This window comes from Priapulus caudatus, unplaced genomic scaffold (genome assembly GCF_000485595.1).
Source record: "Priapulus caudatus unplaced genomic scaffold, Priapulus_caudatus-5.0.1 Scaffold166, whole genome shotgun sequence".
In the NCBI taxonomy this organism is placed as follows: domain Eukaryota; kingdom Metazoa; phylum Priapulida; class Priapulimorpha; order Priapulimorphida; family Priapulidae; genus Priapulus; species Priapulus caudatus.
This window is the reverse complement of record NW_014577227.1, coordinates 141,587-166,586: the sequence shown is the minus strand read 5'-3', so window position 1 is coordinate 166,586 and position 25,000 is coordinate 141,587. Positions and strand designations below refer to the sequence as shown.

Sequence of the window (25,000 nt, the reverse complement as noted above, 5' to 3'; positions counted from 1 at the left end):
AGAATTTAAAGAATCTTTAAAGAATTTTTAAAGAATTCTTTTTTTAAAGAATGGGAAAGATCAATAAAAATGTTTGAGTCGGTCGGTCGGTCGGTCTTTTTGGCGGGTCGGCCGGGTGAGGGCAAACAAACAATGTTTTTTATTATGACCCGACTCCAATACACAAATTTAGATATGCTTAATAAAGGTGTACTCTATAATATTATACTGAAAGTAGCAGCTATGCTAAAATTAAGGTGTAAGCATATTAATTACTAGTTTATTGTGTGCAGCTAATTCGTTTTGCTAACGCATACCATACCATGAACCTTTAGTTGGATTTAATGGGTTAAAACTTGTAGTTAATTCACACGTTTACTTGAACCAGTAACATGAGCATGTGTTATTGTCTGCACTTACAGCATGTGTAACTATCATCATCTGAGCCAGCAAACGGCTGAATAACTTGCCGACGACAGACCAGCGCTAGACATCTGAGGACTTCTTCCAGAAATTTGTCATTATTCTGCTAAAAACTGCAACAGTAACTATTTTTAGCAACAGTAACCAAGCAAAACCAGCAGTATGGCCAGTCCTCAGTGGAAGGTTTGTATAAGATCCTTACTAGGAATACAAGAAAAACCATATACTGTCAATCACACATATATGCAGTTTAAAAATAATTATATTATTGAGTAAATTATTATTCCTTATTATTAAGATCCATTATTTAAAAGTGGTTGTACAATTGAGCAGTGAAATTTACTAGTATAATTTTTTTAAATCACTGGAAGTGAAAACAAAGAATCGTTTGAGATATTTTGGGGTTCATTTCAGTGTGTTGATTATAGTGACTGGATTTTCGATTGCGTGGGTGCAATTCAAACATTAATTAATGTGTTGTTTCCACAATATGTTTCAGAATTTCCAGCCGCCAAATCAAGATGGTGCCATTTTAGCATTCCAGCGTTCTTCCAGCTATGACGGTGAATGCAGCGTGGCACAATCCCCTCCAGCACAGGGCAACGGAATCCGGGAGATCGGAGTCATTGGAAAACTTCTGGTGCAAATGCTTTACTGTTCTGTCACAACATTTTGTTCTGAATAATTTTGTGTACTTGCATAAATATGCATCGACGCTTATGTATATGTACACAGTAGGATCTCATGTAGTAATAGTAATTGGTTTTACCAAAATCTCCATAATGCAAAAGCATTAGTATAGACTGAGTATATTACATGTTATAGGCTTCATCCATTCTAAGATCATCAGCACTTGAGATTCTTCACCTAAAAAATGAAACTTCATAGTATCTAAACTGCATTTATACATATCAAAACATTTTGAAGGTTTGATATCATTGCAAATATTGTTAAATAATTAATAAGTTGGCAAATGAAATGCACTGATAGATGATTGGACGGCATAAAAAGCATTTGGGGATTAAAAATGCTTTTTATACTAATTTTGTGAATTGTAGATTGCCATAAAAATTATTAGTTCTCCTTTGAATGTTCTGATTTGCCAAAAATGATACTGGCATGGTATTGTACCACCATTTTAATACAAAATATTCATTAGGCCAAAACAAAATATAGGTGTGGTTACGGTTTCCCGACTGACCCTATTTATTCCCAGCTACCCTAAACATTTTATTGTCAATTTTCTTTGTCAAGTTAAGTCAAAAAAAATAAAAAAAATGAATTGGACAGTTCCTGCTTCAAAAGGCACAACGCACATCCTTCGGACATGGTTCGTAAATAAAATATTTCAAGAAAATAAAATGTTTTCCCTTCCTACCTACCCAATTTTTTTTTTGCATGTAGCGGTAACCACACATATATTTTGTTTTGGCCTTATGAGAATATCTAAGGTATAGTAAGCTAAGGACCACTGAATGTGAAATGTCTCAATACGACTGTGATTTTATATGTGATACTACTGTATAAAAGATTAGTTCCTAGTATTAGTTTTGCTAATGATATTGGTCATATTTCTGCTTACATATGATGATTGTTTTCTAATTTCAGTTTTCCTATGGATTTGTTCAGTGTTGCAACCGCCAAGAAAGATTGTTTTTCCATTATAGTCAGTACCAGGGAGATATTAACCAAGCTAAAGTAGGAGGTAATGCCAATTATAATGTAAAATGCCCCAGAGCACTTGTCTAAAAATGTAACTGTGTGTCCAACTTAAACTCATATCCCATGAAATAGCGACAAAGCGAAAGAAGTGCTCTCTTGATGTAATCATGTGCTTCATGTATTGCTCCTGTATTTGGCTTGGCCTGAACTCTTTGGTTGTATCTCTTTCCAGATTTAGTAGAATTTGAACAAGGTGTGGATCGACGAACAGGAAAGGCTATTGCAGTAGCTATTTATGCTATGCCGCAGCAGGCTCCAGTGCAGGAAGAATATCCAGTACTCAGTAATGACAGAGTCATTGGAACTGTCATCATAGTGGCACAACCACCTCCGAAACATGCCGTATGTTAAAAGCGTTTATGGCTGACAATTTGTATATGCCGTTTCTGTATTCATGCTGACAGAATTTTCAATGTGTTTATTGCAACAGAACTTCGTATTTCCACACAAGTAATGAAACCATGTTAGCTAACAAAGTGCAAGTTTCATTTGCCAAGAGTGCTCGTCTGAAATGAATAAGTTTAACAGCTGAAAGCCTCTCTAAATTTAACAGTTGAAATGTTTATTGTAAAACTATTGATGCATTTTGCACATTTTCTGATCTGTTTGAAATCTGTGCACAAACAGAAGCCAGGCGAGGCGGGCCAAGTTGGACGTATCCAATACGAGAGTAGTGGTGAGAGTTTTTTCCTGCCTTACACACATAAAGATCTTGTGGGCCCATTGACTAGACTCCAAGCAGGCGATAAAGTTTCACTGATTATGGTAACTGACAAGAGGTATGTTCATTTGGATTTTGTTTTAATTTGTAAATCCTAAGAATTTCAAGTATTAAATGTAAGAATTGGAAAAATGCCAGAAATGCAAGTATTTTACTTTGACCGTGAAAATGCACGAATACAGTGCAGCACCTCCCCCCCTCCCTCCTCCTCCAAACGCCCCGCGCAGGCTACGTCCCTAGGTACTAGTTGCATTTAAATGTGAACCCGGTCGGATGTTTTTCCCCCCGTGACATTAAAGTGTCTAGGAACCCCCGGCTAGAAAGTCCCATGGTATGATGTGCTGCAATGTTCTGCCTGCAGTGCCACAATATCCGACAGCCGAACGGGAGCGCTGCAGGCGCAGGATGTGCAGAAGTTTGACCAAGAGCTTCAGCGGTTCCATGGTGTCGTCTGCTCCTGTAAAGATAGCTTTGGCTTCATCGAGCGTGCGGACATTGTCAGCGAGGTATTCCTCATTGTCCTAGCCGATGCTACCTGGACTTTAGTCGTCTAATGTAATTTTTGCGATGCCGTGTGTGTGTGTGCATGTGTGTATGTGTGTGTATGGGTGTGTGTGTGTGTATATGGGTGTGTGTGTGCGTGTGCGTGTGCGTGTGCGTGTGCGCGCGCGTGTGTGTGTGTGTGTGTATGTGTCCTCACGCGTGCATGCATCCAAGTGAGTCGACTGCCGTCTATTATTTGTGTTGTATTGTGTAGTGCGAACCATTTAGTGCGTTTTTGGTGTTCAGTTTTTAAATTGTCATTTTTTGTTTTTTGTTGTTGTACAGATATTCTTCCACTACAGTGAGTATAAAGGTGACATAAACGAGCTTAAGCTAGGAGAGGATGTGGAGTTCTCCGTACAAGACCGCAACGTAAGTCCACCGTTAGTTTCGTACAGTGATGCGTGAGGTGCATCAAGCCTATGCGGTTATATACTGTTCCAGATAAATTGGTCCAACATTAACAAAAATAGCGTAGTGGGTAAATTCATAACTTGGCATAACATTCTCCATTCATCACAGAAGAGAAACTAGTTCACATTTACTATATTAATGTAGAAAATAGCAAGTTAAAGTCATTGTTTATGCCACCTACATGTTTTTTTTATTTTATTTATATTTATTTATTTAGGCAATTATCCATCATATACAATACATAGCATACTTTTACAATAAAATTCTGAATTCATAAAATTGGATAACTACCAAGGATATATACACAAAAAGCATCACTAGCACACTTATTTACATTGTGGTCCTTGTTTTGCTATGCTTTGAATCTAACAATTACACTACTATCAGCACTAACTATTGAAATATACAAATTTGTAACTACCAATGACCAAAAGACCAACCGGTCATACAATCGTACATTCTCATAAGACGATACAAACTTTTCTTATGCCTAATTTCAACCGAATTCTTTTATCGAAAATCATACTCCTTGTCCTAACTTGCTTTGGTAGAAAGTTCCAAGCTTCAATTGCAGTATAAGTAAAAGAGTTTTTCCCACTGCTTCCCACCCTCGGTTTAAAAATAGACATCTCACCTTCCCTTGTATTGAAACTATGGACTTCTGACGTTAACATGAAACCTTTTGTCATATACTGTGGGACGAGATTATGCAATATTTTAAAAACTCTATTGACCTTCAGTTGCGTTACCCTGGGGCCCGTTGTCAGAAACATCGTAAAGTTAATGCTAAAGTTAATGCTACGATAACACTTACGACTAATGCTAATGTTGCGAGACTAGCGTTGACAGAAACACATCGCAGCTATTAGAAAACTTACGATAACAGGAACTTCATCACAAGGCTGCTGATTGGATGAGAATCAATCACAAAATTCAAATTCATACACTATTATTGACATCACAGTAATTTAATGCAATATTAATAATGCAATAACCACAATAAATTAATTTAATTGAACACGTGCAATGATTATTCTGGCACACAAGACACAAATTATTCACACGTAACTACGCGAGACGGCGAGAATGTGTCGCCTAGCGTGAAAACCTTTAGAACAAGAGAACAAATGCCTAACCATTTGTAAAACTGTGTGTTTTGTTAGCTCATCTGAACGTATGTCAGATCAGCTTGTAAAAGAATCGCATAGATGCGCCGCCGCCGGTTTCGTAGGATTTATTGTTAGGCCGTTCGGGCCGATTGATAAGAGTTCCGTGTGGGCGGGGGGGGGGGGGGGGCGGCGCCCCGGGCAGCCGGCAACAGTTTGGGTCACAATCTAAACCGGCGAAGCGTACGGTCACGATAATGCGGTCGTGGGGTGATCGCAAAAACGTAGTTTGGGATATCGAGCTGGTTCAGAGGTCAATGAAAGGTGGAAGGCAGGTGAAAGAAAGGGGAACAATTCATCTTCCTTAACTTAACGTACTAGGGAAGCAAATGCAGAACTGCGGCATCAAATCTAAAACGGCTCGACATCCTAGCTCGTGATTAGTCGGTGTAATAGCATCATGGCGGAAAGCCATCACTGTGTGCCGAAATGGAACGTCACAAGATCTAAAGGTCAAATAGCGACACAAGGACAGAATTTAGACAATTTCTAGGACATGCGTCTGACGAGCGATCTGAAAAAAAACTTTGTTCAGCGGTGAACCTAGACATTCTATATGGCTTATTGGAAAGACCATGAAGTCCTTCTGACTGACATCCGAATAAGTAAGTGTCTATAACCTTATTGACCCTCAAAGAGGTTATAAACATGGAATTTTACGTCTGTAGAAGAATTCGACTGCCGGATTGCTATTCAAATCTATACAATGCCTGAGTAATATCTACAAATGTCACAGTGAAATTTCAAAAAGCTAAATTGTAAGAATGTTATGCGCCATAAACGTAATAATTTCTATGGCATCTAATACGCTCAGTAATGTTACATGTAATTAGTCCAAACTGCAGTGGCCACGCAGTTTTGCCTGCGTAAATATGGTTACAGTGGCAGCTCTCTAATTGCGCTGTAGCACATGCCGTAGGTAAAATAGAGAGTGCTACCTATCTGATCTTGCAAATCGTTTGTTGCTACACTAAACGATGACTCCATCATTTAATCTGAAGACAACTTAAACTAAAACGCGCCATCTTGTGCAACTTCATAAACGATCCCAAACGAACCATTCCTTCAAAAGGTTCCTGAACCATCCCTGTGCATTCCCATCTGTTCGGCGAAATGTAAGTGAACACATTGGACTAACAGGCGTACCAGAATCCCACCATTTTTTAAATTTTGCCTTGTTTCCACATACAGAGTCACCAGCAGTAAGACTTAGATGAGCGCTGTCGCTCTGCGCACTTGTTTTATATACGTGAAGATAATTATATTTTGACTTTTTTCAAGAAGAAACACACATATATCATTATTAAAATAATATAATCATCACATACATTGAATTCTAATGGAAGTCGTTAATTCAACTTAGATATTAAAGTTACGTGAGGGTCTGGGCTGTCGTAATGTTATGAGGAAATTTCCGAGGATTTTTCGTTCTAGTAACCTTACGATGTTTCTGTCAACGGTTTACGAGTGGAAGTTAATGGTAAGACTAATGTTGCGACTAATTTTGTTTCTGACAACGGCCCCCTGAACTCTACAGGTACCCAATTTACAGCCTTGAACTCTCTAGCACTTATGTGTGCTCTAGTACCTAGGTTGAGAACACATCTAATGGCGTTATTTTGACACACTTGCAGCTTAGCCCTTGTGCGCTTTGTGAGACTGCTGTACCATATACTGCTTGCATAGTCAAAATGACATTGAATTAGGGCAGAAACTAGTAATCTTTTACATGCCGTGTTTAAATACTTAGCTTTTCTGGAAAGAAATTTCAATCTATTGTTAAATTTTTTTGCAACCTTAATTCCCATTACCTCACCACTCATGGAGTCTTCCAAGTTTATTCCTAGATACTTAACTGTATTTTTATGTGCAATTGCCACCCCATTACATCTGATGTCTAGTTTTGGATTATCCCCGAGTTTGTTTAGTTCCAAAAATAATACTTTCTGTTTTTCCAAGATGCAAGGATAAATTATTATCATTGAGCCATTTATTCATGGAATGCAATTCTCTACTTAATTCTTCCTGTATAGCCTGTACCTCTGTCCCCGAAACTACTAAGGCCGAATCGTCAGCATATAATAAAAGCTTGACGTTAACTGCCTTTGCCATGTCATTAACATAAATCCGAAATAACAGAGGACCCAAAATCGAGCCTTGTGGTACTCCATATGCAATAGGGTCCTTATTAGAGAAGGTACCTCCTACATCAGTTATTTGTCTTCTACCAGAGAGATGAGCACCGAACCACTTCACAGTCCTAATATCCATTCCGATAGTTTTTAGCTTGGCTAGTAGAATTTTATGGTTAACGGTATCAAAAGCTTTTTGAAGATCTAATAAAACCTCTCCAGTTAGATTTCCTTTGTCCGACTCATTACAAATAATATCAGTTAGATGGATTAAACTTGTGTCAGTTGAGAAATTTGATTTAAAGCCAGATTGGAACTCGTACAGTAAGGAATGTTCTATTAAATATTTCTCTATTTGGTTATAGGCTATTCGCTCCAAAACTTTGGACATGACACTTAAAATTGACACAGGCCTATAGTTTTCGGGTTCTGTTTTGCTATTCTTTTTATGTATCGGAATGACCCTTGATGCCTTCATGTCATCAGGGATTTTTTCTTGGATGAATGACATGTTGATTACATGTGTAAGAGCTGAGCAAATAACGTTTGATCCATCTTTTATAAATTTTGCGGGAATATTATCTAACCCAATAGCCTTACCTGTATTAATGAATGAATTTTCTACTACGCCAATTTTGAAGACTAATCTCATCATACGTCCCTTCTTTTTGTGGTAGATCGTTCACCAAGTTTGAGGCCACACTTGTGAAATACTTATTAAAATTATTTGCAACAATTGCTTTGTCAAAACATATATTTTCTCCAATTTTTAGCCCTACTCCGCCCAAGTTACTGGTTCCCTTATTTTTCATCCCCATACTCTTTAAATTCTGCCATAATTTTTTAGGGTTATTTTTGTGGTCCTCAACCCTTTCCGTATAGTAATTAGCCTTTGCTTTCTTAATTTTATTTTGAACTTTGTTTCTAAGCAATTTAAAATCCTTGTATGTAATTTCATCTGTACTCCTCTTGTGAAGTGCTCAGTAATTTTCTATAATTCTCTTTCCAGAATAAGCTCCCTAATCTCACTATCAAACCATGGCTCAGTTCTTTGTTTTATTCTAACTTATTTAATAGGGGCGACAGTGTCAATGGCCTCTAGGAGGTATTTTTGAAAAATTTCCCATGCATGCTCTATAGAATCCACGTTAAATTTTTTTATACCATTGCTTCTCTTTTAACTTGGCTCTAAATACCTCTGGACTATATGTTTTTAATGATCCAATTCTCCTAGTAGTAGTAGTAGTGTTATACTTACCTATAACCTGTCTTGAAGTTTTCCTAGTACAGTAAGTTAGAAAATGATCACTCACTCCCTTGGCTATGATGCCCAATTGACTAATTTTGAGTGCATCAGAAACCATTATTAAATCGATGGCGGATTCACTTATATTAGTTACTCTAGTCGGAGTAGTGATTAGTTGTTTGAGATGATATTGGTAGCAGTAATCTTTAAGAGCCTTAAGCATTCTATCGCCTTTTCCCATTGATTTTTCTAGAACGTTAACATTGAAATCCCCTAATATAATAATTTCCTGCTCATTGAACCTGTCAGCATTTATACTAATATTTTCCAATAGTTTAAAGAAGTTGCCTTGTTTTGGTGGTCGATAGCATACCCCGGTCTATAATGGTTTTGATATTGGTAGTAAGATATCAACCCATATAGCTTCGAGCCCCACTTTATCCATATCAGTTCTTATGTTATATGCTAAATCATTCCTGATGGAAATACACACCCCACCACCTGATCTATCTCTATCCCGCCTTTCTACACTATAATTTTCAATTTTAATTTCAGAGTCATTAACTGACTCATCTAGCCAGGACTCAGATACCGCAATCACTGCAATCCTAGCTAGCATAGCAATATATCTAAATTCTTCTATTTTAGGAAGGATACTGCGAGCATTTAAATGAATGAAATGTATACCTTTCTTTTGGGAAAAACTGATTTCTGATGAGTCGCGATGGCATGGGTCTACTCCAGTTATTATTAATTCTGTGTCTCGTTGAAACTTATCTGCCGGGTCTTGAAGTGTAGTCAGCTTGGAGCTCCTAGGGATTGGTTCCTTTGACGCTAGCACGATTGATGTATCCTGCCCCAACCTTCTAGTTTTCCTGATGAACTTTAACGAAGTTTCCAGCCAGTCGATCTTCTCCCTTCCTGTTTAAGTGTAGTCCATCATGGGTGTAGACCATGTAGAGGTTCCGCCTGCCCGCGAAGTCTGCCCAGTTGTCTAGATACTTTACCCTACTTGCCTTGCACATGGTCCGGAAGGTGTTGTTGATCGACATCAATTTCTGGTTGATGTCTTTAGATCTGAAACAAGGAATTGTTGTGCTGTCAACAGTATACTAATCAATAAACTGTCACAAAATGCAGTGCATCTTATAACCTTCACAACTATTTCTCTGTCACATGATGGCCTAGGGTAAGGAGGTAGCTGTAAACATCACCAGACTTCCAGAGGGCAGCGTAGTGTTTGAGACACTGGATGAAAAGCTCGTCAGAGGACACATAAAGAAGGTGATTGGCAAAAACAGGAGGCAGAGTACTGCTGACCCACTGCCAGGGAGGATCAGCTACAAGGAAAATAACGAGTATGTCTTGGCCACTGTCTAATCGAAGATTTAGCTTTAAAGATATCCTATACGGTATATCAAATTGGTAGAACTGATGGTGTACAGATTGCTTGAACTTAGTGGTTGACAAGTTATATAAAAGAGTATGAATATAAAAGTAAGTCTAGTAACATAATACAAGCCACCAGGTCTGTGATATTGCCTAGTAGTTCAACCAAAACAAACATCAAAAGTTATTAGTGAGTCTGTCTGTGAGAGACGTGAACAGGCTAGTGCACTTGTTTGCTTTCATTCGTTTCTAAATGATTCCTAATTTCGTGCATATCTGCATTGATATAGAGAGAAGGATATCCAGTATGGCGAGAAGGACCTTCTCGGAATCTTCACTCTCCACGAAAACGATCTGGTCGAGTTCACTGTCGCTACGGATAAGAGGGACCAGATGCAACATGCAACCAACATCGATTTTCTACCAGAGTCTTTCAAAATATCACAGGAATCCAGAGAGACTGTGAGTACTTGCACATCTTATCGTATTCATCGTACATGCGTTGTAATACTAGATTATGCTTAAGCCGTATGAGACCTAGATAGTGTGCGGTTTCAGGTGGTTCGTATTATGGATTTTGAACAATTTGTAAATTTTTTCCATGAAGGGCATCTCGCATTGCTGTGAATTGTGCCAAAGCATAATAGTAAGTGTGAGAGTATGGCGTATAAAAGAGTATGAAGTAATATTTCACAGCTTCTGACTGTCTGATGATTTGTGTTGCAGGGGCTTGTTGCTGTGGTAAAGGACGGCTTTGGTTTCATCAAGTGTGCAGAACGAGAGGCAAGGATGTTTTTCCACTTCAGCGAATTCCTGATTAATAGTTACATGCCGAAGGTGCAGGATGAGGTGGAGTTCACTGTGTCGCAGGTATGTCTGTGCGTGTGCAAGTGTCTGTGTGCATGCGTGCATGCGTACATGTCTATGCGCGCGTGTGTGTGCATGTCTATGCATGAGCACGTGTGCATGTATCGTGAGTGCATGCATGAAATTGGATAAAACGAGCACAAATTTCTTGTGGTCAGGATGATCTAGATTCTAGAGTGTGGACGCTAATGCAAAATGAGTTGCAGTTTCAATATTCCATAACTGTATCACTGATGTGCTGAGCATCAACATCCACTTTTAAATGACGTTCATAATTTCGAATTGTCTAACCGAAATCTGACTACCCTAATGCACACTTCATCCACATCCACAAACACCCCAAAATGGTGGCGAAGATCATTAGTACGAATTTACACTCGGCAGGATCACAGCTCTAGCCGGCCCGTGGCAACACGCATTAAGACTCTGTCGAAGGGAAGCATAAGCTTCGAGACCGTTCTGCTTGACAAGTACACCGGGTTGGTCGAGAAAGAGGCCATCTCTCAGCGAAACAGTACCAGAAGTCCGACGAAAATTACGAAGGTATGCATAGTAGAATTCTGTTCGTTCGTTGCAATTAAGATTCACGTGATATTTCTGAATTCAATTTTCTTGCTTTGTACCAATAGAAGAAGACTATAGTGATGGATAATTTATTTGATGTGTATGAGTGGTTGGGTTGTGTTTGAATAAGTTCAGCATGATTGTAGCATACGTTGTATTGGGAGCTACGATAGCATCATGTTAATCCAGCATCTGTTATTGCAATTAATCTTTAACAAACCTGTATTTTTAGCAGGAGAATGGAGTTGGAGAAGTTGGAGAAATTAAATATGACGTCGATGGCGAGTCCAACATTGTGAAGTTCCTCATGAAAGATGTTGATATCAGAAATGTGCCAAAACGAGGGGACAAGGTAATCGTGCCTGTTGTTGTCATGTTACGATGGCACTGCTTTGTAGCACTGTCGTTTGCCGGGTCAACTATTGCTTACTGAAAGCTAGTCAGCGAATTGCGGTCAAGATGCAGTCAGTTTAGTACTGTAAGACAGATGAGATGCGTACAAGATTTTCCATGTGAAATGTTACAGTAAATAATAGGAACAACACTAACTTGTGTTCTGCTCCACTGACCAATTTGTGGCGTGCTTATTTTTTCTGATACTATTAACTTTATTATTATCCTAATTATCATGATTATTATCTATTGAACTTTTATTTTATTTTTTTCGTCACTAGGTGGAGTTCCAGATCTGTGAGCAAAAGCGCAACAGTGTGCACACGGCTAAAAACATCCGTGTGATCTCGAGAGCTGCGCCGCCACGTCTGCGAGGCTTCATCGCCACCCTCAAAGAAAACTTCGGCTTCATTGAAGCTCTGGATCGTGACAAGGAGGTCTTCTTCCACTACAGGTTGGCGTCTTGCACGAAATGAGTTATTTTAAGCATGAGATTTATGCGAAGTCTCTGAACATAGAATTTAAGGAGGGTATAGCATTTGCGTGAGGTATTTAAATGTTTCAATGCGTGTTTCAATCTCATGTTAGCAATTATGTACCAGTGTAATGTTAAGGTAGCAATTTTTCTGGGTAATTGATATTTTCTTTAAGGTGAAACAGTGTTACACTAATTTGCCATAATTTATATGTTCTCATTAATTAAATACCTTGTATCTATTATCCTCCCTCAATACTATAGTGCTCGATTCTACAAAAAAATGATATCTGTGGATATCATGTTTTCAGAATTCCCACATTTCGCGCTGTTTGATAAAAGTATTTGCCGACATTGTAGTTCGTTTGATGGTGATCCCAACGAGTTGGAGTTTGGCGATGAATTGGAGTACTCCACAACGCGCAAAAACGGGAAGGTGAGCGCAGAGTCTGTGGTGAAGTTACCCTTGGGATCCATCCAGAAAGCTGAAGTGGAGGAGAAGGAATATGAAGGAAAGGTGATAAGACCCTTACGTAGCAGCAACCCGGAACAGGACGAATATGCGGGCGTCGTTCAAGTCAATGCTGAAGGTAATTGGCCAGGTGTGGGAATGTGTTGTAAGGAATCGTCATGGTTTTCGTACAACTCCCTGTGATGCACATCTGTCGGCTCCTGTCTGGCTGTCTCAATAACTCGTGTGGTCTGTCGATGACAAATTCTTTCCATTTTGGTTTATTTACTGTGTCCACATACAAGTATGGTAATGTGAATCATCAGTGATCACAGAGAATAGTATGTAGTCGGGTTTAGCATTAGGGTAATACAAGTCACTGTTAGGTCAAGGTCTATATCATAAATGCCCGATAGCAGATTGATTGATAGTGATCATATGATGATATTGATCAGTTGTGCAGTGTGTTGTTATTGGGCTCGCTGGCCCTGGCTGCAGTCATAGTGTGAGTTTAATAAACATCTGGACATTACAGGAGAAGAGGTCGGACAGACGTACCAGTTCACCGTTATCAGCTTGCTCAACAAACAGGAGTTCTTGCAGAAGGGTGACCCGGTCACGTTCAAGTTAACTAAGTCGATGAACAATGGGCCGCAGTATGCCGCCGGCTTAGAGGCAAAGCACAAGATCGTTCAGTCACGTGTAGAGTCAATCAAGGGTCAGGTGCGTCAACCTGAGAGTGTCCGACTTTCTTTAAAAAAAAGTTTCTTGTGTTGTGCATGCGAACGTGCTTGTTTTCTGTTTGTTTCTATTTTTTCATATAGTTTATTCAGCTGTGTCAGGGTCTCCAACCGTTCCTCATTCTGCGGAATCATTACGATTTCTAGGCTTAATTTCCGAATTCTGCAGCGGCAAGGTTATATTCCTCATTTCAGTTGCACTGTACAAAATTTGCACTGATTGTTCGCTTGGACACATTGTTTTTTTTCAGGCATGTCTACTGTAAATGGAACAGCCTAGTCAGACAGGCGCTGTCTGCAAGGTGTCGCGTAGTTTGTCTGCTAATCAGACAAGGGTTGTAGGGTTGAGATAGTATTATCAGACATGAGAATATGGCCCACAGTATGCCCCAGATTGCAGGAAAATTGCTTAAATATTTCAAATTTTTCTGGGGGGGGGGGCAAGGTACATTTGGCACCCCCCCCCCTGTCCATCAATTTCTGAATACACCACTAGTTACTGATCACCGCGGGAACATTCCGCATTTGGAGTTCACAGGGTTGGAGACCCAGCTGTGTATATACGGCTGGGAGATGTGTATGTGTTTAAGTTAATACCCTAAAACTATGCTTTCATTTTCTTCAACTATGCTTTGGTATGATATCCTCATTGTAATGCTATACAGTGTAGTGTTTCCCCTGCATTGACACGAGCAAGGCGGGCCACCTCGCTGACGAAAATCACTGTTCTTCTATAGAACAGTGCTTATAATGCACCAAAATAGCTTAGAATGCACCAAATTGCATCATTGTTTTCCGGGGGGGGGGGGCAAGCCCCCAGACACCTCTAGCTGGGTGAGCATCTGCGGTGCTCGCTTTGCTTGGACCTCGAAACACGCAAACACACCAAAAGATGCTTACCACATCACAGACCTTTTTGGCCAGTGGAAACACTGCAGTGTTATAACAATACCTGACTAATCAACATGATTGACCAGTTGAGCGACGATGTATCAGATCCAGTCACATTCCTGCTCTCTTTTATCCAGTTTGGATTCATAAGCCACGAGGTTGAGGAGGGAAAGAAGTTGTTCTTCCACATGTCGGAGGTAGGCGGGGGCACAGAGCTGCAGGCTGGTGACATCGTCGAGTTTGTCGTCATCCAGAACCAGCGCTCCGGCAAGACGTCGGCGTGTAGCATCAGAAAGATCAGGTGAGAGTAGAGAGAGATTTACACGTGTGTAGATTACGTGGAGCTAGAGAGAGATGAAGAGAGAAAGAGAGAGGAAGAGAGATAGAGCGAGAAAAAGACAGCGAGGTAGAGATGGGGGAGAGCAATAGAGGGAGAGAGAAAGAGAGAAAAAGGGTAGGGGAGAGAGCGAGAGAGAGAGAGAGATGGTAGTTTTATTCTCACCTGTTATGTCGCGTCGATTCGATCGATCTATTTTGACCTACAGGTTTCACAACATTACTGCTTTCATGTGCATCTGATTGTGTGCTCTCCTATATATATAGATACACACACACACATATATATATATTTATATATATATATAATATATATATATATATATATCTTCCTGACGATACCTTCGTCACCCTCCAAGTCATGGCACTGTGCTGACGCGCACTGATCTGTTTCTTGCAGCGACGCGCAGGCGCCGCGGCCGGAGCGGCTGCTCAGCCGGCTGAAGAGCATCTCGTTGGATGAGACGCAGCCGCGCGTCGTCGTCACGCGGCAGCCGCGAGCGCCCGACGGCACGCAGGGATTCACGCTCGATCGCACGCCGCCGCCGCCGCCCCCGCAGCAGGAGGTCGCTGCTTAGACCCCGCCGATGCTGAGCACTCTGCGCTTCTCTCGGGGATGACTGCGCTGCCGGAGGCTGACTCGTCGGTCTACTCTCTTGCGTGTCTTGCCCTGAAGATGATGATTAGCCTGTTTGTTTATGTGGCAGAGGAAATCATTTTTTCGAAGTAACAGGATGTTTTTCTTTCAAAATTCGCGCACAGGCTCTCGTGTGGAAGTCTAATTACTTTGCTGCTGAACTGATTTGAACGTTTCAGATATAGTTCGTTCGTATTTTGCATCGTAATTAGTTACGAAATTTCCCGAGAACTGGGTGCCTCTGCCAGCAAACAGGCTCTCCGTTTCTGCAGTAGAATAGTAGTTACTGTTACTTATTTCTGTCCGTCCGTGACAATTACATTAGCCGAATTGCAATAGCACATGATGTTGGAATTTCTACTGTTTAAAAAAAAACGACGAAATTCCAACGAAATACGAAGGTTTTGTACATACTGCCTGCCGTCTGGCAGCAACAATCATCGGCTCACATCAGGTAATCCGAGGTCTAACCTGCTAGCCATGAATCTCTGCCACACTTCTTTTCCCCTACTATATCCGACCGCGTACGTGTTTGTAAGCAAGTAACTGCGGGTACGTCTTGAGTGATGCGGTCGTTCGGTTTGCGTGCGTTTCCTACAGGGCTGCGGTTTGTATTGGCCGGGATAGGGATGACAGTGGCTTCACGGCCATTGTAACCCTGTCGTTATCATTACAGATGACAACGCAGTGTCATTTCTTGTAAGTGACGGTAATCGAGATTTGCGAGTGGTTGAGTGCTACCGACTCTACTGAAATTCCGCGTGTAAACTCCAGGTGTCTGACTGTGAAGGGTTGATTGGTGGCATCTGCGCAGCTTTTTAACTGCTATGAAGTCTGTATGTACACTAGCGATAAAGCTGACGGGTGTGACCATGAAAGCCAGTTTGCCAGCATATTGTATAGAATTGCATGTGATGAGGCACTCCATGCATGCAGATGCATGTTTGAGTAGTAGGTCAGGAGACGCGGTGAAAAGAGAAAAAAAGAAATAAAAAGTTGGTTGCTGACCTGTAGTTTTTCTAGCTGTTTGGTCGGGCTGTGTGGATTAAAAGCAGTAACACAACAGTTCAGTAACCGAATTGAAAAATCATTAAAAAAACAAAAGTAACTAAGAAAGCAACGAAAAAAGAATAATGGTGAAAATTTTTAACTTCTTTATGTATCTGCGATATCAGTGAGAATTGACTGATTTAGACTTTTGACATGTCTGAATGATTTTCTTATGGGATTACGTGGGTTATGCTATCAGATGTGGAACTTTCGAGATCGCCGGTGAGGCCTTGTTCAACCTGATTTGATAACTGTAGAGCTAAATCGAGCCTACCTCAAACAGTTAAACCATTGGTAGTGAATAAGAAAAAACATTCAGTTACTCAAGATTATCTGTCTGTTTGTCACTTGCCTTTTTTAGCGGTTTGCGAACTCTGATTCGGCTTTACTAGTTACATATAGGTATTAAGACCATTCTGTTGTTTTTGAAATGCTTACAAGGAAACAGAATTTCAAACGCCTTCACTCATGTTTATTTAAGGAGGTTTGATCACGCCTTGTTGCACGTGAGTGATTCTTATGGGATGAGTTGACGTGGTAGCAGATATACTTGGTTGGTATTCTCAATATTATTCTGTAAAACTATTTTACAGAAGTGAGAAACGAAGAAGAATGAGAGTGCGTTTTCTATGTGCATAATTCGCAGTACGAAACTCTGGGTGGGCTCCTAATCTTTTGGTTGTTAAATATCCAGTAGTGTTAGCTATATCCCCATTCTAGATCCCACTATATGTAGAGCTGGGATGAGTTCAATACTGGTTTACACTTCTATGCCGACGTGAAAAGAAAGTGTGGATTCCTACAGACAAATCACGGTACCAAGTCGTAGTATCATTCAAGCATTGTTTTACTAAATCTATTATAAACCAATGCGTACATTATTTCATCTCACTAACAACATGTTTGTGTACATTAACTCTAACAAACAGGCAAGGTTAGTGACGTCATGTGTACGCTTGCTATGAGAACGTGTTACATGTGTAACTGCATCTCTACTGCGAGTTGGAGGGCTCCAAACCATTTTTCGTACATCCGTTATAGTGAGTGAATGAATTACCAAAGGCTGAAGTGTAACTAGTATTACAAAGTATCTATCCAACACAGAAATGACTATCTGTCGTGAGCTCCGTGGGTACAAGTTATAGGGTTTGGTAACACTTTATAAAACTGTCACTATTGTGTGGATGTCCAAGGTGTTGCCAATGAGAAGCGTGTGTGAAGCTTTGCTACGGACTAGAATCTATACTAACGGAGTACGCTGGCGATAGTCATTCTCTACATGGCTGTGTCCTTGATTATACTACAGCCATGGGTTTATGTTAATCAATCTTGTCGGTACAATGGCATGCTATTGCCGTTGATTTTTGCGAGCTATTGAAAATCGAAGTGCGGGCAATAGTTTGAGGGGAAAAAGATAAAAATCTAAATGCTTTTAAAAGAAAAATGTCAAAAACAAGAAAAGGGGAAAAAACAGAAATGATAACGAAAAATCTTACCGAATCTAACAATGGAACGATGAGTGATTAGGCAAATTTAAGAGTTGATTGGTAGGATTTTTTGGGAGTTCTGGACTTGTGTCTGGAGAAACTAGTAGATTGCTAAATTTGGAGGATTGTCGACGTCTTCTGTACTAACGTCCGGGCGGGCAGTAGGCATGCAATTGGCAGTCGTGACTAATGCACAGGGAAGAGTGCATCCGCGACCCGACCGGCTGTGTGATGAGAGTCGATGATAGAACGGGCCATTTGTGTCTTCTGCTACTATCAGTCATTTAAATCGTGTGGTCAAGTTTGTTCCACAGCCGTGTGGTGGCGAGTAAAATAATACTAGTTAGTCTCGCGTGAACCCTTATAATATATGCGCGTGCGCGCGTTCGTGCGTGCGTTCTTTCGTGTGTGTGTGTGTGTATGTGTGTGTGTGTGTGTATGTGTGTGTGAGAGAGTGTGTGTGTGTGTGTGTGTGTGTGTGCGTGCGTGCGTGCGTGCGTGCGTGCGTGCGTGTGTGTGTACGTATGTGTGTGCGTGTGTGTGTGCGCGTGCGTTTGAATGAGTGCGTGTTTGCGTGCTCGTGTGTGTGTGTGTGTGCTTAGCCTGGCACGCCGCCGTACACGGTATTCTGGCGCGATAAGAAATCGAGATGCATTACAGATGCGATGAAGCCATGTGCGCTCAGAGCTACGCTTCTGCTGGGAGCTGCACATTATGTGCGGAATCCGCCGGTAACCAGGACAACGACGTCACGTGATAATGCGGTATGACGTCACTGTAATCCGGAGGGTTTTCTTTTTTAATTCTTGCGCCGACGGTGGGTGTAGACGCGTCCGTTTCTACACTGTGTCTACGGGGTTTCCAGTTCTCGCATTACGGTCAAAGCTTTGGGTCTATATCATATATACGTCGCCGATGGTGGTATACGTGGCCACTACATTGTACTGTGTTTGGGATGTTTTGACCTGAGCGCTGGCAGTATATATAAGATCACGACGTACCGTCTACGATAACGAATCGTATTGGAACGTTTTCGAAAATATTCTGCGTGATTATTTTACGCACACGCGCGCACACCTTATGCGTATTGCCCTGTCCGTAAAGCGGTGTAGTAAACGTTGGTGAGGAGGCGGTAGGGGCCTGTTAAATTTAATTTATGCTAATACTAACTAATATGGTTTCATATTGAGCGAAAATCGACGTGCAAAAGTGTCGTACGAAATCGTCGTCGGGTGTGTGAGACGATGGTGGCTGGTGGTCGCTGCCAGCGTGACGTGCCAGCGTAGGGTTTAGTACACCTGCTCGTTTTGGTTCTATTCATTGACGACGTTGCGTGTGGCGAACTGTCGTGCAAGCCATACCAGCTGCGTGCGTGTGTGAGTGCGTGCGTGCGCGTGTGCGCGTGTGTGTGGAAAGGGCGGGGCGGGGGTTATTCCCAGGTTTAAAACTCTACGCATGCGCAGTCCGTGTGTTACCGTTGATGGTACCTCCACACTCACGATTGTTTACCGCCTAACTTTCATCTACCCTTAGGTGGATGTTACTGTTCGCCGCTGTTTCAGTGGGTTGTGGCCGTCGCGCAGGTTAAGTGCCTGTGGTGTATGGTACCGCATGTCGATTTTTTTTCCGCACAGTTATATGTGTTTATCTGTGCAAAAGCCAAATATAGTATTATATACACCACCCATGCAGGCAGTCTTCAGTCGGTACGTCGGTTTGTTTCGCAAGTAGCGAGTGCTGCCTTCCGCGTAGGAACCAAGAAAAAAACGAGAAATGTGTTCGATAGTGGTGAATTCTTACGTTTCGAGTGTCTTTACACACGGTATCAGAGGAAACTTTGAATAAATGCTAACTAACATGTTTGTGTGCTTGCCATTTGGGCCACCTATAGGCCGATGTGTACTCCGTTGAATTTCATTCTGTGTGATAGTCGCGTGCGCTGTCTCTCCGGTAGGTTCACAGGTTCAGCAGTGTGTCTTTATACCGATTTTCGGACGGGGTAAGAGGAAAGTGCTGTGTACAATTCTCTGTGTACAAGTCTAACACATGCGCTCGCTCAGTAATTAATTTATCGGTCAATCTATCGGTAATTAAATTATCGGTCATAGTCAATTATTTCCTGTCCATTTTTTTCAGTTCTATGTTCCGTTTGTGATATTTGTATGTGCAGACGTGACCCACCTATACCCCCCCCCCCTAACATTCATAACTTCTGTTACAGTGGATATGAAATGCTGTTATGAAATGGAATAAATACGGTGCTTTGTAAGTAACGTTCTAGTTTTACGTGTATATTACGTTCGTGATATTAATATAATCAGGAGCGTATAATGACATATTTGTCATTATACGCTCCTGATATAATGTAAAGTGCGTCTTCTTTCGACGTCTATCTACCGTGCCGCGTACGCGCTGTCCTGTCTGCATCAACTCTTCTATATAGACTCTGTCCCCAAAGGCTCCCGTTTCGTTTCTTCGTAGTTCGTTTCTTCTATGTTCCTTCACTGCTAACCTTTCTCAGCTCTAACCTGGTCTCCGCTTTTCGTACTCCCTCCCCCTACAACAATTGAGGCAGGCAATTCAAATTCTTATTATTTGTTTACGATTGTACACAAACAGACAAGGGAAAATTCAACCTGTATCATATAATGTGTGTGGCACAGTGTGGGCGTGTGTGTGTGCGTGCGTGCGTGCGTGCGTGCGTGCGTGCGTGCGTGCGTATTATTTGTTATCGAACCATCGAATTGATTATTAAAGACAATTAGGCACTGTCCGTTAATTGTTAGGGGTATGGTCTGAACATGTTACGTCTATCTATCTCGAATCGCGATCTGAGTGAACAGCTGCAGCTGCTAAATCTATCTCGCTGTGCCATCTACGGGCGCATAATGAAAGGAAAAATGAACCGCGGTGAAAGTGAAGAGCGAGCAACAGATTACGCGGCTATACTATTCGGAGAAAAAATGGGAATTACGGGATGGCGGTGGTGGTTGCGTAGCGCTCCGCTGCGCACGTGAATAGAGCGTGGTGATGCGCATCCGCCTTCTGCTTGCCGGTGCTTTTGTTTTTAGTCCACGTTTAACCGAGAGAAAGAGTGATGACAATATGCTGTCCGTGTCTCTCTCCGCGGAGTGAGGTATGCGGGATTCGTGTTTTACCCCGTCCGCTAGCCCACGCGGGGTGGTACGTCTGTGACGTCATGCGCTGTTGTGACTGCTCGGACACGGTGCACGCGGATACACGTGGACGCTTACTCACTTCCATCGCTCGTTACGATCAACACAGATTCGGATACCTACTGATTTGGGTCAACTGAAGATCGTTGTTGCAATCGTGAGTCCATTTATAACAAAATGATCGTGGAGCTCATCATCGTTTCTGTCGTATTTTCTGGCGAGTTTGATTTTTTTATAATGCGCATGATTTATCTCTGTTATGACATCCTTTGAGAAGATTAGGTTTTTTTTTGCCTATCTCTCTTAGCAATATGTATTATTATCAGGAGTGTATAATATAGATATAGATCTGTATTATACACTCCTGCTATTATTAAAGTGATTACGTCACCGTAAATAGTAAAAAATAAAAAATATTTCCACTTTTTCACAAAATATAAGTAATTCTGTTCACTTTTTATGGTTAAATTGCTGCATTATACTTCTTATTTTACTATGGGTTAATTATTGTTCGATGTGAACATACACTCGTGACGCATACATAGCCCATAGCAAGGAATTAATGTTAGGAACACTAATATCAAATCTTTCAGGTTTTTTTGGATTTTTAACTAGTTGAGAAACAATCTTATCAGGTAAGAATTTGACGATACGTTTAGTGCCGTTAGTTCTTACTTTTGATGTAAAAAATGGCAACAACATTTTTACAAATTTTACCATAGAAAATTCGTGACGTAGTCAATTTAATAGGTTGGTAAGGGCGTGCATCCATGCGTGCGTCTTTGCCTAGCTGAACGCAGTGGTGCGGTCGTCCGTGCTTTCTTGCATACGTGCGTCCGCACGTGTGTAGGGTGTGCGCGCGTCCGCACGTGCACGTATATGCGCACGCGTGTGTGCGTGCGTCCGCACGTATGTGTGTGTGTGTGTGTGTGTGTGCGTGCGTGCGTGCGTGCGTGCGTGCGTGCGTGCGTGCGCGTGTGTGTGTGTGTGCGCGCGCGCGCGTAGTGTGTGTGTGTGTGTGTGTGTGTGTGTGTGGTGTGTGTGTGTTTGTGTGCGTGTGTGTGTGTGTGCATGCATGAGACAGAGAAAGGGAGGCTATAGCGAGAAGGGGATGTGACGTACAAATGAATGAGAATGTGACGTACAAATAAATCAGAAAAGAAGGGAGAATTAAATTAGTGGGAATACAGAAGGAATAGAGTGCACAAACGGGAGAGTGCATGGTTGGGAAATCAATGTGCTCCTTTTTAGGGAACTGTAATTCTTCGAACTTTTGATTCTGATCACATATGGCCTATTTATTGTCTTGCTATAAATCTATTTATTTATCTGCGCATAACATCTTTGCATTATCTATTTTAATTATTTACGCGAGCATCTGCCGCCTATGCCGACCCATCGTGTTCTCCTGTCTTCCCACGTTAGCATTTTTTCCACACAGCTGTCATAGCTAGGTCTACAATGGATCTCCGGTAGCGTGAAATCAAAATGGCTGGTAATTACTTGTGAAAATATTGCTTTAATGTGTACATCAATACTGCCGCGTCGCATTCCGCTGTAATTAAGCATTAATTAGGTAGGTCACTCACCTCTCCCATTACACAAAAATTATTTACTGTGTTAATGGTTCTAATAATGTATTTACATGAAACTATAATTCGTCGGCATAATTTTTATTAAATTAGCACACTTGGGTCAACCGAATTTTTTTTCGCATAGACCTAGTATGTCATTCTAAAATGTCAATTTTTATTGACGCTCTCCAGAAGCAAATGTATGACATAATTATTGTGCCTACATAAGGGCAAGGGTAGCCTACATCAGACACTTGTTCAGCTTTCGGGTTATCGATCTTTTACGACCAATATAAGGGCTTGCCACTCTAGAAGAGTATTATATTATACACGATGCAAGAAGATCGAAGCAATTAATCTTCTTGTGGAGAAGTTAGCATGTCATCAATCAAACAAGGATAAACAAACATAATATAATCAGTCTTATTGGTGAATACGATTCGACACGTGTTACACTAAACAACGAGCGAGATAATTAATTGTGCGACTTATAATTATATTGTTGATTTTCCATAAAATCGCTTAGAAAAACTCGATGCAAAGTATAGATACAATCAGCCTATCAGGAGTGTATAATATAGACTATATCTATATTATCAACAGCTTATAATACCTATTATAAGCTCTTGATATATATTATACACTCCTGATACGATTATGCACCTCGGCTAAATTAACTGGCTCCATATGACGACTGCATGCACAGGGGCTGAAGGCGATAACGCTGATCATGTATGTGATTTGTGCCGAGCTACCAGGTGGTTTTGACTCATTAACAACTTTTCAATTATTTTTGTAGAGCCCTGCAGGCACAACGGCTCTGTCTCTCGCAAATGGATTATTTTTTATTATTTAGATTCATGTTCGAACTTATTGCTCTTTTCGTAATTTATATGTTGCCCCTTATGTTTAATTTAGTTTCTAAACCTTTGCACTAGAACCTTCCCATGAAATATTATTGATATAAGGCGACAGCTCGGCCGCTATATGTCGCGTCCCCGATGCACGCGTATGCGCGCGTGCGTGCTTGCGTGTGTGCGTGCGTGCATGCGTGCTTGTGTGTGTGTGCGTGTGTGCGCATTTACCAATATCGTTTATTTGCAATGATATACATTTCAGGTCAAGCGCACATAATTATACTCACGAGTAGTTTAGGCTACTATGAAAAATGTCTATAACAGTCCCGCACTCAAATAATTATAAGGCGTCCTAGCTGTTGTGCTGAATTTCAATTTACTGTAGCGTAAGTGGACTATGCAGTGTCTATGTCTATTCTAGCTCACTATTTGCCAAATATAGTAGTAGAGAGTCAGGGGCGGACTGGCACCTTGTGGGCCCTCGGGCAATACCTGTGATTGGGCCCCCATCCACTGACCGCGGTCGGGGGTCCGGACTTTGTGAAACTCAAAAAGCCTGCAATATCAAAAATTCTCGATAAGGAATACCTTGTTGAAATTTTTACACCAAATCACTCATTCAAAAAATAAAGTTGTTAGGTAGGTGATTGGAACTTTTAAAAAGTGGTGGAACCCTCACCCTCCTATGAATTGGAAAAAGTCCTCGGATTTGGGGCACAATATTTTCCAGACCGACCGATGAAGAAGAAAAACTAAAAAAATTAAAAATTAAAATATTTGAAAAATATTTTTTTCGATGCCCATGGGCTCCCCTTGGCCCTATGGGCCCTCGGGCAATGCCCGATTTGCCCGAGGGGCCAATCCGCCCATGTAGAGAGTATGTATATTCATGTGTAGGGTATGGCCCTACTAGAAAAATATCAATTGCGTACCGTAGGCTATGCGTATTAGTAGAGCGTAAGTAAGGCCCCCTAGAAGGTATGAAACGTATATATTCGCGCGATCCAGTATGATCATAATGTATTCTCAGATATGAAGAATACAATATTTATGATAGTAGCAAAATAACCATAGAAATAGTGTCTCTATATATTTCTATGAAAATAACACAATAGTAATCTGCCAACAGATGGCGCTAAACAGTTTGTGCGGCTGTGCGCTGCTTTGAAAAGGTTTGTTGTTGTCACGAAAATACGGTCGATCAGTGATGTGTGTACAATGAGTAGGTTTATGTATCGATCATCATAACGTTTTAATATTGTAGCTTGCTTGATGATGAAGTTAATGAGCCTTGATGTCAAATGATAGCATCCTTTACTTTTAAACAGATTAGCTACACAACACTCAGTTGTGATATGTTCAGTTCATCTTTGCTTCACAGTACTCGGTACTTACTCAAGTTACTGCACAGTGACGCTTAGATACAATAATGGGTTCAAGGATAGAGAACATGGGTCCCAATAAAACCAATGTCATTTACATCAATATAAATATAATATTATATCAATATAATAGGTCAGGGTTATGGTTAGGGTTAGGGTTAGAATTAGGGTTAGGTTTAGGCACATACACCCATTGACAGTTCTGCGCCTATGTTCTGCGCCATTAGTTACGCATCTCCGCAAGAGCCCGGATGTGCGAGTAAACTCCGCAATATTGTTTATCTCGATGCGTTATCTGCCTTGCATACGCAGGTCGCTCACCTTTGTGTCGAAGAACAGTGCACGTAGCAGGGAATAGAGCACCGATAATGGATGACCTGAGTGA

At 41.1% G+C, this 25,000-nt stretch overlaps 1 protein-coding gene across 2 annotated transcripts in view; it reads left to right on the top strand.

Moving 5' to 3' along the window:
- The window catches only part of LOC106806532 (cold shock domain-containing protein E1-like), a 19,717-nt gene extending 2,171 nt beyond the window's left edge, over window positions 1–17,546 (top strand). The window contains exons 2-18 of one of the 2 annotated variants that reach the window (XM_014808505.1): window positions 402–585; window positions 902–1,042; window positions 2,011–2,107; window positions 2,297–2,466; window positions 2,752–2,903; window positions 3,207–3,351; window positions 3,674–3,760; window positions 9,535–9,704; window positions 10,026–10,197; window positions 10,462–10,605; window positions 10,987–11,145; window positions 11,402–11,518; window positions 11,841–12,013; window positions 12,395–12,624; window positions 13,021–13,208; window positions 14,254–14,417; window positions 14,853–17,546. In XM_014808505.1, coding sequence (XP_014663991.1) covers window positions 565–585; window positions 902–1,042; window positions 2,011–2,107; window positions 2,297–2,466; window positions 2,752–2,903; window positions 3,207–3,351; window positions 3,674–3,760; window positions 9,535–9,704; window positions 10,026–10,197; window positions 10,462–10,605; window positions 10,987–11,145; window positions 11,402–11,518; window positions 11,841–12,013; window positions 12,395–12,624; window positions 13,021–13,208; window positions 14,254–14,417; window positions 14,853–15,030 — 2,508 coding nt within the window. In that variant the 5' untranslated portion in view covers window positions 402–564 and the 3' untranslated portion in view covers window positions 15,031–17,546. Of the gene's footprint in view, window positions 1–401; window positions 586–901; window positions 1,043–2,010; window positions 2,108–2,296; window positions 2,467–2,751; window positions 2,904–3,206; window positions 3,352–3,673; window positions 3,761–9,534; window positions 9,705–10,025; window positions 10,198–10,461; window positions 10,606–10,986; window positions 11,146–11,398; window positions 11,519–11,840; window positions 12,014–12,394; window positions 12,625–13,020; window positions 13,209–14,253; window positions 14,418–14,852 lie in introns of both variants that reach the window. The other variant, XM_014808504.1, reaches the window with a different exon arrangement.
- Window positions 17,547–25,000: the final 7,454 nt, after the last annotated feature.